General features: G+C 44.4%; 1 protein-coding gene across 1 annotated transcript in view; it reads left to right on the forward strand.

The window, feature by feature from the left end:
- Positions 1 to 16,678, forward strand: part of PRKCQ (protein kinase C theta) — a 66,011-nt gene that overhangs the window by 42,295 nt on the left and 7,038 nt on the right. The window contains exons 15-17 of the mRNA XM_051615657.1: positions 9,345 to 9,436; positions 12,443 to 12,505; positions 15,869 to 16,007. Coding sequence (XP_051471617.1) covers positions 9,345 to 9,436; positions 12,443 to 12,505; positions 15,869 to 16,007 — 294 coding nt within the window. The remainder of the gene's footprint in view (positions 1 to 9,344; positions 9,437 to 12,442; positions 12,506 to 15,868; positions 16,008 to 16,678) is intronic.

The raw sequence follows: 16,678 nt of genomic DNA on the forward strand, positions 1-16,678 counted from the left end.
GATATAACCTCTGCAATATATCCCCATCACCCATGGGGTGCAGCACCTGTTTAAAGACAGATTAAATCCATAACAGGGAAAGCCTGGGAACTGCCACAGGCAAAGTGACACTAAGCCCAGGCATTCATGTTTAACCCCTTTGGGACTGTCAGTGAGGACAGCATGTCCTGGGAATGGTTCCTTGCCTGGAGCGGAAAGGAATTAATTCCCTTTTATTTTTAGGGCTAGATTTCAGAGGGAAGTATAAATGACCCAACTCCAAAACCAAAGAAAATAAAGACTTAATTCAAAAGGCAAAATATTCACAACAGTCACAGCCCTACAAGGGAGGTTATACTCCAGGGAGAGCTGCTTGTGCTGCCTGTAACTCCAGGTGCCCAAGGGGATGTTGACCAATGCCAGTGGTTGACTTGCAGGCAGCAGAGAAACTGTCTTAGAATCATATAACCATTGAATGGTTTGGTTTGGAAGGGTCATCTAGTTCCAACCCTCCTGCCATGGGCAGGGACACCTCCCACTAGACCAGGTTGCTCCAAGCCCTATCCAACCTGGCCTTGAACACTTCCAGGGATGAGGCATCCACAGCTTCTCTGAGCAACTTACACCTGTGTCTTACCAGCCTCACAGTGAAGAATTTCTTCCTAATATTTAATCTAAATCTACATCAGGCTGTGGTCCTGGAGACAGGAGGGCAGGTTTGGAATGGATACACCAGTGGTATCTTGCAGGTCTGGTTTCAGGCCATGCATCTATTTCTCTCATGAAATCTCAACAAAGAGATGAGAGACCACAGGGAGTCATGCCAGTAGCCAGACAGAATTTACTGACCACTTTGGGCAGGGCTATGCTTCTGGCTGTGGCTGAGGCAAGGGAAACTTGCAGGATGGAAAAGCAATGAGTTCTGCAATAATTCATGGCTTCCAGGCTCAAAAAAACCCAAGTCATCTTTTCCTACCACTGTCTTACAGACAGCATCACAGTATTGTCCTCTTGACATATAGCAACATCTCCATCCATCTCACCCCAAGTCAGCAATGCCACATCAAAGTTATTTGATCTCTCCCCATTTTGTCCTCAAGAGCACAGATGCAGAAGCTGGAATGTGGCTGCCCAGGCCAAAGCCCATCTGGGCTGTGATTGATTTCTAGCTTCTGTTTTTTCTCCTCTGACCTTTGCAAGCCAAGCAGCAATCACTCAACATTTGAAAGTCATTCAGAGCAGGAGAGCTGTGACAAGCCATGGACCATCTTTCATGGCTCAAAGGACAGCATGGTTCAGTCATAATATCTTTCAGAGCAATCATTTCAGAAGCCAGAGCAGTGCTGTGAAGTCCCTCTCCGGACTTTAATGTTAGAAAACCTGACTTTTCAATTGAAAAATTGAAACGTGGGTTTTTTTTTAAGGTTTCACTGGATACACAAGTAGTTTCAAACTGAAGTGCCTGTGTCGATGCTGTTCTGCATCTCTAATGTTTTGACTTGAGAGGTTTCTGAGCTGCTTCAGGCACTAAGTGTCACTGCAAAGGACAGTAAAAACAGGCATATTCCAGAACTAAAGCAAGAACCTCAGTAGTTCCCACATCTTCAGAAGGAAAAAATAAAAATCATATAATCTGTCGACAGTTCTCTGACCTCTGGGACTGAGTTTCTCCCTGGCCTCAACCCAGGTAATCAGGGAGTGCTGAAATATATAAAGCTTGACAGCCCTTCAGACAGGTTTGTGTGGGCACCAGACACCTAATGCTTCTTTTTATTCCTGTGGAGGCTGAATGAAAAGTGCTCTCAAAACTCAGAATACTTTTAATGTTTTGCTACATGAGAATCAATCCAAACACACGAAGGTTTTTTTTTTTTTCCCCATTTGGTTTTGAACTTGACTGTTTCATTTTACTGCAGCAATCTTTGCATCCAGATATTGAGCTGACATAATTATATGGTTTGAATCTTAACAACAAGCTCAGAGAGCTATTCTGTTGTGTTAGATTTAAAGGGATGCTGTTGTGCTAAAGAAGAGGAAAAACATGTTTACAATTCTCTGAAATCCCAAAATTAGTAATGCCAAAACAGTGGCTGCATCCCAGCACTTATGCTTTATTCTTCTTTTTTTTACATTTCACTGATCTTCTATGATAAAAATAGGCTTTCCCTTGAGAAAGTCACTTTTGTTTCCAACTATTTCTTTACTTCATTGACCAAGGTTTTATTCACACCTTTTACCTACATGCAAATTAAGTCCTTAGGCATTTGGGCTTGCAGGACAAAATAGCAACATAGAAGACTATCTCAACCCAAAAGTGAAGTAACCTTTATTGCAATTTAAAAGGGAAATGTTAGATGAACATTTCTTTTCTGCTTTACATCTTCTCAAAGTCCTGGTGGTGAGCCATTTGCACATGCTCTGTTGTTTTAATGTGCTTAATACTGACTTTAAAACCTCTTGCATTGGCAGCAAGGAGAAAAGGATTGTCAATAAGGAGTGAGATCCTAATTTAAGGATTCTCACGGTCTGAAGTGTTTTCCATTCATATTTCCAGGACATTTTTCATTAAATATCTCCTTGGAGGAAACTGTAGTTTCTGCAAAATTTTCCAAGGGCAGTTTCAGTTTTCTTCTGTCTTTGTCTTGCAGTTAAAGGGATGGGGCTGAATTATTTGACCTGAATCAGAGCAGGTGGGCTGACACATGTGTGTTTCACACCCATTCAGTTTTCAGCCCCATTGCCTGGCTGTGCCACGAGCCTTCTGAGCAGCCCTGGATCAGGCCTACATGCCCTTCCCAGGCAATGAAGGATCCTCTCTGACCACAGCATGGATCCAGGATGCTGATGCATTGCAGAAGTCATCCTGCAGGGAGGTGATGTGACAAGCCTTGACTTCCAGCCCTGCCGAACCACTAAAGCACAACAAATATTGGACAGACTAAACTAAAAGCACAACAAAAAATCTCAGTCACAGGATGAGGTGTCCTATGAGGTCAGAACAGATATCATTCTAGCCAGGTTTCAGTTTTTGGCATGGACCACGAGGGAAGAGTAAGGAAGAGAAAACAGGGCAACATGGTGATTTTTCCCTTGCACAAATCCCATACCTTTGTGTTCAGCCATTTGAGAGATAGAGAATCATAGAATTGCTTTGAAAAAGACTGTTAATATTATCAAATCATTAACCCAGCACTGCCAAGCCCACCACTAAACCGTGTCCCTCAGCACCACATCTACACAGCTTTAAATACCTCCAGGGATGGTGACTCCACCACTGCCCTGGGCAGCCCGTGCTAGGGCCTGACAACCCTTTCAGTGACAAAATTGTTCTTATTATACAATCTCAACCTCCCCTGGCACAACTTGAGGCCGTTATCTCTTGTTCTATCACTTGTTACTTGGGAGTAGAGCCTGATGCCCCCATCACTACAACCTCCTTTCAGGCAGTTGTAGAGAGTGAGAAGGTCTCCCCTCAGCCTCCTTTTCTCCAGACTAAACAACCCCAGCTCCCTCAGCTGCTCCTAGTAAGACTTGTGCTCGAGACCCTTCACCAGCTTCAGTGATCTTCAAGCTCCAAGGTTTCTAGGTGTCCAGCCTTCTAGTATTTTCTGTGAGATAAGTCAGCTTGGAAACATCTGGTTCAAGGCTAGTTGGCCAAATTTGATCCAGCTGATGAGAAAGGTGGGGAAGAACTGGCAATTTTAAGGAGGCTTTGGGGATTATACTTCTTGCAACCAGCAGGCAGGAAAATTGGCAAGGTCTGAGTCAATCCAGGCCAAAATTTCAACATGGCTCAGCAGAAATAGTAGCATCTCAGCAGAGCTTTGGGATTCCAACAAGATTCTGCCAGAACAGGTGTGAGCAGCTGTAATTATAACATCAAAACCATGAAGTCTTTACAAGACACTTCTGGGTGGTGTCAGCCCATGTGGTGTGAACAGGCAGAGTGTATTGGCGAGGAAAGGAAGGGGCCAGCTCACAAGTGTAGGGTTTTTTTAAGTGATAGATGATCCATTTATTAAATACACATATTCTAATTGCCTTCCTGCTACCCAGCTCTGAGGAAAACCAGCCCAAAATGCATTCAGCTTTGCCTGAGATGGCTAAAAGTCTGCAGTGTGGCTGCTCTTTGCCCTGAAGTCAACTTCTTAAAATAAAAACATTTCTTTTTTCCCCCTATTTTTCAGCTGGTAAATGGTAAATATATATATTTGTAAATATATATATTTATATACCATATAAATATATGGTTATATATATATATGTTTCATAAATTCTTTTTGGTTAATTTTTTGGTCTACTGATTTCTTTTCATCCTCAAATTTTAACAGCTTTTTGTTGTGTTTTTGTTGTGAGTTTTTTTGTGGCCTTAAGAAAATGAGTGTCTTTCCAAGATCCCACCCAATTCCAACAAGGAAAGCCAATTTCTCTGGCAAGAACAAGGCTGACAGTAACTCAGGTCACCAAAATGGTGTACACTGCCTGCTCTGAGCTGTGAGGAAGGGTCCTGGGATACCAGAACTCAAGTAAAAGTTGCTATTCCCAGCCCTCTCTGCACCTTTATGTATACATGTGTATTTTTATATAGGTGTATAAATATCTTCATATGCTTTGGACTAAGGAGCTGGACACATAAAGCTGAGCATCCCAAATGTGTAGTTTAACATGCAGTCAAAAATGGTGACAGTGCAAAGATTAGAACAAAAATTAATCATGAGTTCAGGGACTGGACTGGATGATTTGACAGCTGTGAGAAATGCTGCCATCTCCAGCAGACAGGCTGATATTACAAAAGAGAGAGAGAGAAAAAGAAGTGTTTAGACTAGAGAACAAAATTAAACCTGCAGTTGCTTTAATCTGTAACAAATTGGCTTTGCTCATCCCCAGATGGTGCAAATAGCAATGTTAATACCTCCTGTGGTCACCTTGGTCACCTGTTAGCAAGCAGTGACCTTGCATTAGCTGTTCTCATGAGAGCAGGCCCAGTGAGGGGCATGTGCACTGCTTGCTTTCCCACTGGATGAGATGCCATGATGGGACTGCAACACTCACTCGTGTTGGTGGAGAAGGGCTGAGAGGTCTTTGACTCCCAACTGGAACATGAAATAAAACAGATGCAAAGCACAGATGAGCACCCAGACTGGGAAGAATCAGCTGCAGGAATTGTGTGGTGTGGAACCTTTCTCTTGGCACGGGCCAACATGATTCTATGGGCATCCAGTGGGGTTAGGTCACTTCATATGCATTGAGGAGTCTTCTCCACATGGAGTCATTTGCTAGGATAGCTGATCTAAATAAAGCAAAAGCCACATTGTCCTTTCAGCATTAATTATTCCAATATTCATCCTCCTAGAAGCCCTGGGAAGCAGAATTTTTGCTCTTCAGTAGATGGTGTTAAATTGTGTATGTATGCAAGTGCTTTCAAATGCAAAGAAAACAAAATCTGAAAAACTCAGCAGAAAAGTGCTCTGGAGGACTTCCAGCTCATTTCAGGATTTTAAGAGCCTGTTATTGGATGTACCTTCAAAAGATCCAATTTAAATGCTGCCTGCTTTATACCCTTTGTTTATAAAGTTGAAAGCATCTCTGATAGTGACTAGTCAGTCTGACAGCCGTTGCATGCAGAACAGAAGCAGGTTGGTTTAACTCCATCCCTGCCATGTTCTGGAGAGGCAGAGAGTGCAGGTGTAGCAGGACAGCAGGTCATCCTGCAGGGAGGAGCACAGCTCAGCACAGGCTCTGAGGGACTCAAGAAGCTGAGTTCTTGTAGTAATCATGTCTTTCAGCACCTGATTGGATTGAGTCCTGGTCCAGTGGGAGGTGTCCCTGCCCATGGCAGTAGGGTTGGAACTAGATGATTTTTAAGGTCCCTTCCAACTCAAACCATTCTATGATTCTATGACTAGGGAAACATGTTGCTTTGTGTGCAGGATGTACACCCATATGTGTCTAATTGGGTGCTGCATAACATCAAGTAGCACAGTTCTGTCTGCTGTAGGAGCATTATTTTGTCCTTCTGCAGAAGGGTTTATCAGACTCCCTCTGTTAGAGTGGAGAAGGCCTCTGGAAGATCATCTAGAACTAGGGAATATGGGTGTCCTCAAGATAACTTGTGCCAAGTATCCTGGGACAGTGTCCATTGCTGAGTGCAAGGAATGTCTTTACAGTCCTTGAGCTTTGTCTTTGTAAAAGGTGGCCCCAGCCTCTGCTCTAAGACCAGACTTGTTCTGTTGTGCGAGTCTGGAACCATGACCAGAAGTTTTACTTGAGCTTTTGCTACCCGAGGATTCTCTCATAGGTGGTCAGCAAGTCATCTGTTATCTGTCTGCAAGGTAGACAGGTAGGATGAACTGAGAGACTCTGAAAGTGGGGCCAGACTCTTCTCAGTGCTGTCCAGTGACAGCACAAGGAGCAATGGTCACAAACTGATAAACAGGAGGTTTAACCTAAATATAAGAAAATAATTCTTTACTCTGAGGGTAACAGAGCACTGTTAACATGCTGCCCAGGGAGGCTGTAGAGTCTCCATCCCTGGAGACATTCCAAACCCTCCTGGACATGTTCCTGTGTAATCTACTGTAGGTGATCCTGTTCTAGCAGAGAAGTTGGACTTGATGATCTCCAGAGGTCCCTTCCAACCCCTGCCACTCTGTGATCCTGTGAGGGGCTCTTCCCAAGCCTCCTCCATAGCTGTGTAGGTCTCAGCACTGAGGAACAGAGTTCCTGTTTTTGTTTGCTTAACATCCCTGAGCTAGGACCACCACAGGGGATAAGGGCATGATAAAGTTATGCCATCCCACCTGCTGTGTCTTGAGAAATAACCCCTAATCCCATTCTCAGCTGCTCCAGGTGCTCACAGACTTCAGAGCCTGGCAGCAGCCAACAGAAACCATTAGGTAACTTTCCCAGGACAAGAGGAAGTGTAGGTTGGACCCTGTCCACAAGCTCCATGCCCTTCTAACCCTTTAACCTCTAGCACACTGTTGAATTTTCAGTGGTTACAAGCATGGGTGTTACCACTTCACCTTTTTAACATGTTCTGTGACTCCACAGATCTCAGGCTTAGGAAGCTATCTCCAGTAATGTTTCAGCTTGCACTGCTTGATTACATCTTGCTACTCATAATGATGTACTTAGAGCTGATCTCAACCAATTTTTCTCCATGGGCCATCCCAGACAACTGACCTTTGTAAGAACCAAGGGGAGCTTCCAAGTGTCAGAGTAGAAAAGTCAAAGTGATACCATCTTTCTTTTCAGTAGTGTTTATCTACCACCTGGTAGATCTTGAACTTTGGTGTTAATCATGTCTAAGTCAAGTTTGTAGTCTTCAGCTTCATAGCTTTAGATAGTTGGGCAACTGAGTTCATATAATGATCTTTGGAAGCCAATTAATCTGAGAGGTTGTCCACCTTTTCTTTCCTCAGGTGGCAGAAGGATGCTGTCACAGTTCCTTGTTTCAAGTTAGAGCCCCCAGTTCAGTTAAATAGGTGCATCAGATGGTTGCTCAAACCCTTAAGTCAGCAGAGCACGACTGCTTGTTCCACTGAATAAACATGGACTTCAAATTACGCTTAAATATGTGTGATAAGGTGCACTTTCCCAGTCCACTGAAGCTGAATTTGGCCCATTTGAAGACCCATGAAGTTCCTCCTGTCCCAGTGTGATACATGTGGCTGCTGGTCTGTTGGCTCAACCTCATGATCTCCATTTTTACCTTCACCAAGAGCATCTGTTCAAGTGTTTCCCTGAACAGGCACCAGAGCTCACGTTGCTTCCAAGATTTATGCATTTCTGTACTAAATTGCCCATCTCCATTTGGCCTCCTTACTTGCTTGAACTGACTTATGTGCACAGACCTCTGCAGATGCAAGACCTTCAGACTGAAGGCCTGCACCCATTTGCTTTATTGGCAAAATTTGTATTAGTTTCCCAAGAGGCCAGATCTGGCCTTGTGGTTGTTGGATGACAGGTGAGGTTTCCAGCCAGATATCCATTTAAATACTGTAATTAAAACGATCTGGCTAAAGAAACTGCACAAATTAGAGCAGACAGCTGTTATTTGAAAGGAAAAATATTTTTTTTTATAAATAGCCAGCTCTTGGCTTGCTGCCAGGGATGCTTACATTAGACCTTATGGATAAAAATCTTCCTTTAACTGTTAACAATAGAAGTGAAAAGAACACTGTTCACCTCCCCCAAAAAATTGTGATGGGCAATATGCAACAAAGGGGAGATATTCATAAACTTTAGCATAGCACAGAGATGACAAACTTCAGATGTGTACAGAACAGAGAGGATTTTGAGAACAAAAACAATGCATTTTTGCACAAGAGCTGAGATTCCCAAACCAGAAGTATAAACTGGTATCATTATTTATGGCACAGATACCCTTCTTCCAGAAGAAGGCACTCCTACTGCTTTGTAGGTGCAATTGAGTGTGGAAGGGATTGGTATGAATCAGCCTCCAGAGCTTCTGTGGGGTGTGGTGGTGAAGTTACAGCTCATGGAGCAACAAGGGGATCAGTGTGGGGTACATCAAGGATTGAAAAGGGAACCTCAGGGGTTGGTTCTGCTCTTTACTCAATAGAGAGATCCCCCTTATTCTTCCTGTGTGCCAGGAGGAGAGTTTTCCACTGTTCTGGTTGAACTCTGCTCAGGGACAAGGACTGTGTCTTTTTCCAGGGTTCCCTGACATGCAGACACTCAGTGGGCATCCAGAAATATGATTAATTTATAAATCTTCCCACCAGCAAGTTGCATCTTGCCTTGTACGGCAGAGCATCTTTCAGGATTAAAATCAAGCACGTGCTTAAAACAGATGGTTGCATCTGAACAGTGTCTCTGATAACTTGGAAAAGTCAGACCTGTGTGCCTCCAAAAGAGATGTGCAGGAATGCTGGTAACTCCAGCTTGAGATCACTCTGCTGGATGGGTTATGCACTGGGCTGGGAACTGGAGGAGACCTGCCATTTACTTCTGCCTCTTCCACCGGTCCCCCAGGATGCTTGTCCTTCTGTTCCACAGGCACTGCAGAGTTACTCATCCCCTCCTAGTGAGCCTTGAGGTCTGCTGGTAAAAATGAATGGCACCAGCTGGTTATTAAGGAGATTTGTGATGTTTGCTAATGCTGTTTGTACAAATCAGAGCAGAGAGGCTGAGTACAGGTTTGGAGAACAAAGAGGAGAAATGAGGAATCTGAAAAAGAAACTGCTTTCTTTCCAAAACCCTCACTATAACCTCTTCCTTCTTCTTTTCAAGTGCTTTCTGGGTGGTTTTTTTGTTGTGTTTTGGTTTGTTTTGTTTTACTTTCATCTCAATAAAGGGCCCTTCCCTGCCCTTTATTGTCATTTTGTCTCATTCTCCAGGAAAACCTCTTTTTTGTGATGGAGTACCTCAATGGAGGAGACCTCATGTTCCATATCCAGAGCTGTCATAAGTTCGACCTTCCCAGAGCAACGTAAGAGATGATTATCTTTTGACTTGCAAGTCACACACGTGGTAGGAGCAAAGGCAACAGCTGCAGACACCAGGGATCTTGATTTTAGTCCCAGTTCTGCTGCTGTCCTGTAGAGGAATCCTTGGGCACATCGTTTGACCCCTCTGCACCTCACCCAGCTGCAAAGTGGGGATAATGCTTGTGCTGGAAGCAGAATCACTCTCTACCCCAGCTCTCTCCAAACTAAATAAAACAGACATGCAGGTCATCACTCTGACTCAACAATGGACTTGGAGCAAGTCATTTCCTCTCCTTATCCTCTTCCCCCTCCCACAGAAAGCTTTTTAGAGCCCATCCATACAGCTGATTTCAGTCAGTTGTGACCTCACTTTGCATTCTTGGTCAACCAGGGAAGCTATTTCTGTCTGGAAGAGTTAGAGATGCTGCTGCACCCTCCTCAGCATTGCAGCTGCCTGCAGCATTATCCTTCGGCCTGCAAACCAGGGACTTCCTTCCAGCCTGTGACCTTTTCCAGCCTTTTTCACTAACCTCAGCATAGTCCCACAAACATTAGTTCAGAGCCAACAGCTGAGCTGGATAGAAGCTGACCTTTAAGTTGCCCTCCTTGCTGGATCAGCCTCCTTCCCAGGATTGCAGTGCCTCAGTCAGTGAGGGGATCCAGAGGGATCATTCAGTTCACCTGAGATCTTACCTCTGGAAGTGCCTCCACTGTCTATAAACAGCCCCCAACATGCCTAAGACCTAATTTACATGGCCCATGGATGAGGGTCATTTTAAAGCAATCTACAGGTGTCTGCTGTCAATTACAGCAGCTCTGGGCTTGCTCTTTATTGTACTCCTTGAGTCCTTGCTCAGCCCATAATAGGAGGCCCTAGTAATGATATCATGGACCCAACCTCCACCCCAGATTTATCACCATCACAGAAATCCCACAGATGCATTTTCAACCATCTCTGGAGCCCAATGTCTTGTTCTTTACAACACTGGGTGGTCTATAGCCAAGCTGCAGGACCTGCTTAAGCTGATGTTCCCAGTCCAGTGAGCAGAGGTAAAGCTGATGTTTGTTAGAAGTAATGGGATTTTCCATTTTTCCCTTTAAGGTTCATGAGGGGTGTGAGGAAAGAGATAAAACCTATCAGAAGTACAAAAGGTAAATAAAGAATTAATACACCAACAGGCAGTTGAAAAAAATTCACTTGGATTAAAGTAAATAGAAATATTAGAATAAATGAAAGGTTCTTTTAATCCTTCTGCAAGGAAAAGGTATTATAAAAGTCAATATTGAAACCATTATAGGAATTAATTTTTATTTAATAATTTAAAAACCCAAACTCTTATTTAAATCATTGTTTAACTGATTGTTTTTCCAAAGTATTTGAATATTCAGAACTAAAGGCCAATGCATTGAAGATGTAGGGAGCAGAGCTGTAAAATCCTGGAGGAGCATATGATCCTGGGGTTACATTCCCTTCTGGAAGAGCACTTCCAGTGTGCAATGGTGCTTCTGCCTTTGGCTGCCTCTTTGCAGCAGGATGAGGTGTTGCCCTTTAGGCAGAACTGTGTTGAAAACAAAGATCTCAAACTCTAAAAGACTCCAGTGAAAAGCCACTGAGCTGCTCGCTAGTTTGTGTCTTAGGTAAAAATTCAAAAGCAAGTCAGTGATGGTTGGAGTCCCCAACACAGGAAGGACATGAAGCTCCTGGAGCAAGTCCAGAGGATGCCACAAAGATGATCAGAGGGCTGGAGAAGCTCTGCTCTGGAGACAGGCTGAGAGAGTTGGGGTTGTGCATTCTGGAGAAGGCTCCAGGGACACCCTAGAGCACCTTCCAGTGCCTGAAATTGTTACAGGAAGCAGGGGAGGAATTTTTTACAGGGGCTTGTAGTGGTGAGACACTGGCCCAGGTTGCCCAGGGAAGCTGTGGCTGCCCCATCCCTGGAAGTGTTCAAGACCAGGATGGATGGGGCTTGGAGCTACCTGGTCTAGTGGGAGGTGTCCCTGCCCATGAAGGGGTGTTGGAACTACGTGACCTTTAAGGTCCCTTCCAAACCAGTCTGTGATTCTATGAGAAATCTAAACAAAGAAAAGCTCTGCTTGTCAAGCCAAGGAGACTGTGGTGCCCGCACCCAGATGCTTGCCTGCCTTTCCCCTTGCCAGGACCACTCCACTGTGCAGCAGCTACTGAGCATGGCAGATGATAGCTGCTCTTTCAAGGTCTGAGACAGTAACTGTAATGTGCAGTTTGCAGGCTGATCCATCACTGTAAGTCACTGATTTACTTTTAATATGTAAATAAAGGAAAGGCAGAGACACCACCTGGCCTGTTGTGACAGGACAAGGGATGTTGGTTTAAAACTAAAAGGGGAGATTTAGACTAGATAGAAGGAAGAAGTTTTTTATCATTAGGGTGGTGAAACAGTGGCCCAGGTTGCCCAGAGAGGTGGTAGAAGTCACATCCCTGGAAACGTTCAAGGTCAGATTGGTGGGGCTCAGAGCAACCTGATCCAGTTGAAGGTGTCCCTGCTCATTGCAGGGGGTTGGTCTAGACCTTGAAAGGCCCCATTCATCCCAAACCATTCTACGCTTTCCTTCTGATAGGGACCATCTATGAGGTGAGACAGGGTAGGCAGTAGGAGCTTGGTGGTGTTTTTTTGCTCCATAGCTGATCTGGAGACAGCCTTGGGCACTACAGGATATGTCCACAGAGTTACATTTACAAAAAAATGCAGCTAGCCATGCAGTGTGGCTTCCAAATCCCTGAGGATGAGTAGACTCCAAATCCCTAACATTTCACAAAGTGGTTTCAGTGGAAGCTGGGCTGCTAACCATGTGGCATTTTCTTGGGAATCTTACATCATTCACCAGTTACCTGTAAAACCAAGTTACCCCAAACATTCGGGAGACTCTCCAAGGCTTCTGGGAACCCAAGAAACTTTCAGGTACTGTGGAGACAGTGTTTCCATCTTCTGGGGAAGCACCCATTCTAACTTGTGCCTTCTGTCACTCAGGTTTTATGCTGCTGAAATCATATGTGGGCTCCAGTTCCTCCATTCCAAGGGCATAATATACAGGTAATTTTACTCTTTAGTGCCTAATAAGTGAGAACTTTTCTGCTTTTCCTGCTGGCTCTAGTGGTAACTGAGAGACTGTTGCTTGGATGTACTTACTGGTATTGCATCTCTATGCAGATTTCCTTTTTACTGGGTCTGGCTGGTTGGTTTTTTTAAGAGATACTATAGGATAGACAGTTTTGAGCTCTTTTTGAGAATCTAATCCTTTTTCATGTGACATTAAAACAAGCACTTTGATGGCTTTATACTGAGTTATTCATATAGCACAGGGACATGCTTTAAACTTTCCATCTATGAAGGTGTATAAGGTCAAGACAGCCATGAGAAATTTGCTTTATCTGCTGTGCTGGTTACCCTGGGACAGTGGTGACAAGTTCAGCTCAAGTCACAGAGGGGAGGCAATGATACATACCTTAATTTGGTGGTTATTCACATGTCTGCTGTGCACAGTTCCATGGGGAGATGGGATTCATCTCACCTACCGTCATGAATCTGAGCCAGTCACTCAAGCTCTTCTTGGAGTAAGCAGAGAGGAGTGGGGTTTTTCAGGTGCATCAAACTTTTTTTAGGATCATGGAATAATTTTGGTAGGGAAAGACCTTTAAGATCATCCAGTCCAACTGTTAGCCCAACACGGCCAAGTCCACCACTAAACCATGTCCCTGAGTGTCACATCTACATGTGTTTTGAATACCTCCAGGGTTGGTGTCTGAGAAGGGCTCATTTCTAACAGTGGGCCCTGCAGGGAGATGATGGGGACTAGATGGGACACTGCAGACAGCTGCACTCAGGCAGAAGTGTCCTCTTCCAAAGTTACTGGTATGAACTTAGTCCACATTGCATCCATCTATCAAATCCTGAGGAGGAGAAGTCCTCTACAAAAATCACAATCACAAAATCACCCATTCCAGATTCTGCTTGACTTCCCTGGGAGCTTCAACATCATGCACAGATGTCTTGATCTGAAGTACAAGTGTTGTGCTTCAGACCTAGACGAAAGGACACAGACAAGATGGGAGCAAGAAGGGCTGCAGAAATCAGGCCACAGTTTGCCTTCCCATGGCCCAAAGGAGGACTTGAATTCTGGGGGAAGTCTAGACCAGCTCATCTTCATGGCCAAAGTTAGTTTTTACATTGCAGCCTTCTGTAAAAGCAGGAAGCAAATAGCTTGTCAGAAGTACATGAGAAAGCTCATCAAGGCAAGAGGATGTTGTGAGTTTCTGGCCAGACTGCTAATGCTGACACTTGGTTTATAATTCCCATTTTTGTTTGGAATTGCTACACCAGTGGTGTGTCAGGGTTTGGGACCCATTTCTTTATGAGAGGAGAGAGATATTTAGAGCCTGGAGCCTTGGGAAATGTGGGAAAATTGGGGATAGCTAGACATGGTGATAGGAAGAAATAGCTCATGGCCAAGAGATGTGAGGCATTGCTTTTAGTATCAAGCTTGGAGGGAAATGATTTAACCAGTCCTACTACTTTTTCCTTTTTTTTTTTTAAATGGAAGACAATGACAATGAGGCCAGCTGAGAACACACAGCCACCAGCATCTCAGAGCTAACTAAGCACTTAGGAAAGTGAATAGAAATAATTTTTAAAACTACATCACTTGTGATGTAGTAAGAATAATGGATCCAGCTGTTCTGTTTCATGCACCCACGTTTGGAAATGTTGGCTTAAATTTTAATGAATGAGCCGAGGCATTTTTGGCAGCAACTCCAATCCCTGGAGCCAATGAGTTTGAGACTCATCAAAATAATGAAAGCAAACTGAAGGTGATGGGTTTTTTGTGTTGCTTCGATCTACCAGACAAATAAAAGCAGTGCTGGCAGCCAGAGATTGATCTCAGTGGTGTAACTAAAATAAGTCATTCTAGCTGGAAATTGTGACAACATGAGTGTCTGCCTCTTGGAAGACAAATGTCTTGGTTGTCTCTATATTTCTTTTTGATTGATGACTCCCACGTGAGCCATATTCTAGCAGCAACAAACAATTGCCCCATGACAAGAATTTAGTGTGTAGACACTACCAGGTTCCTCTACCCTGACTGGGGCCTGGCCAAAGGAAGATGAGGAGCTGTGCACAGAGGGAGGCTGAACAGCCGTTATTCCTGCAACTGTGATCATTTCAGGCGCATCATGCATTAGAAATTACCTTATTTGAGAGAGTCAAAGCCATTTTTGATAAAAAAAGCACACAGTGAAACAGTTGTCACCGGGAGAGAAGCTATACAGCAGCCTTGTGGTTAATACTCTTGCCTAAGATGTGGAAAATGTGTGTAGGCTGTGAATCAGCAGAGGCTGGAAAAGACTAATTGTGTCCTTGGCTGTGGCACAAGCAAATGCTGTGTCTGGGTGCTTTGGGAGCCCTGGGAAGGAGCAGGGATGGCACAGGATAGGCGGTGCAGGAACATGGGTGCTCTGACACCAGGTAACCCAAATTCTTCCTACATCCCTGGTGAAGTGCAGCATCACTGATCTGAACATCTCCCTGAGTCATTATTTCAATGAAAAGCAAAACTTTTAGGTAAGAAATAAAAAATCTATTGTAAAAGCCATGACAGCCTTCCTTTCTTTCTGCCTTTCCCCCTTTCTTTAGATGCTTTTCTCTCTTTTCAGAGGTTGTTCCCACGTGAGGGCCTCTTTGTTTTCTGTCAATAGCAGCAATTCACCATCTCACTTGTTTTTATTTCTTTCTTTGTGCATTTCTTTTTTTCCTCCCTCTGGGCTCTTTGCTTCCCACAGTAGCTCAGAGCCTGAAACCTCTGACAGCAGCTTGGCAGCTGAGTGTGAAGGGATCTGTAAATCCCCAGGGCTCAGATAGTGCAGCCCAGCAGTGAGAAGGTGGTGGGTGTCCTGCTGATGTCTGGGATTATTTCGACCCTCTGCAAGCTGTGCAGGGCTTGGGAGTCCTTACCTCTTCCAACATTTGTAGATCCTGCACAGGGAGGGAGAGCTGGCAGCAGCTTTGGAGACAGTACTGAAAATTCCAGGGAAACAGAAAGTGAGCATTAGCTGTTCCCTTCTTGCTCACCTTCTCCAGGTTGTTAGCACAGAAGTTCTGGATGGTACAAAGCCCCTTTTACCTTCACTGTTCTGCATCCTCAAAGGAGGCAGCTTTTAGAAGGAGTCTTGTGTGAAGTCTTCTCCAGCAAATAAATTAGTGCTGGGACAGGAGGAAGGAGAAAAAGGGAAATTGAAGTCCAAGAGAGCAGCTCTTCCTTCAGCCCTCGGACTTCCTTTGTTAGTACAACATGAGACACTACATAGAGGCAAATAGCAAGTTAATAAGTGTAACCTGCTATAATTACTTGAGTGGCTCTGTAACACCTTAAAAGAGAGGTTTCCTTCTCTTCCTCCACAGAGACTTGAAGCTAGACAACGTACTCTTGGACAACGAGGGGCACATCAAAATTGCTGACTTTGGGATGTGCAAGGAGAACATGTTTGGTGATGCAAAGACAAGTACTTTCTGTGGAACTCCTGACTATATTGCTCCTGAGGTAGGTGTAGGGTCCAAGGAGGTGAGCAAGGTGATGTGGGACAGAGAATGTATCTTCAGATACGACTGTCTGTCAGTGGTGGAGGGTGCAAAGAGTGATGACCTGCCTTTAAGCAGTTCCTGGCTAGAAACTCCATTTCAGTTTGGCTCAGAGTCTGCTTTGCTGTCTGGCATTGCCTATTTTTGTGGCTAATCCATTTTTTTGTGCAGCTGTGCCTGGGAAGCAAGTGGTGCTTGGTTTGTTAGCCAGGAAACAGAATGGCTAGTGGAAATCCAGTCTGGGACATGGTAGAAGAAGCTCCAAGGTGTAGATGTCATAATTCAGGGACAGAAATAGTACAAGGAAGCATGTTCCCTAGTTAGCTGATAGTAAGGTCCCATAGCTGTACAGGCTCCTTGATAGCTGGTGGGGAGTCATGGACAAAATACCCACCTGGAGCTGATTCTCCCTCCTCTTTGATTAACCATCTTTTAGACAGAGAAGAGAGGCTGAGACCACGATACAGCAGAGACTGGAGTTCACCTTCCCTCTGGGATATGCTCTGATTCTTGAGTAAGGATGGCACCCATAAGCTTGGACTTCTCTCTTAGACAGGTTCTTAGCTGGCTGCAATCACAGCTTGCATCACGAGTGTCCTGCCAGAGCTGAATAAGACACTATATGCTCTGGAA

Source organism: Apus apus, chromosome 1 (genome assembly GCF_020740795.1).
Source record: "Apus apus isolate bApuApu2 chromosome 1, bApuApu2.pri.cur, whole genome shotgun sequence".
Taxonomy (NCBI): Eukaryota; Metazoa; Chordata; class Aves; order Apodiformes; family Apodidae; genus Apus; species Apus apus.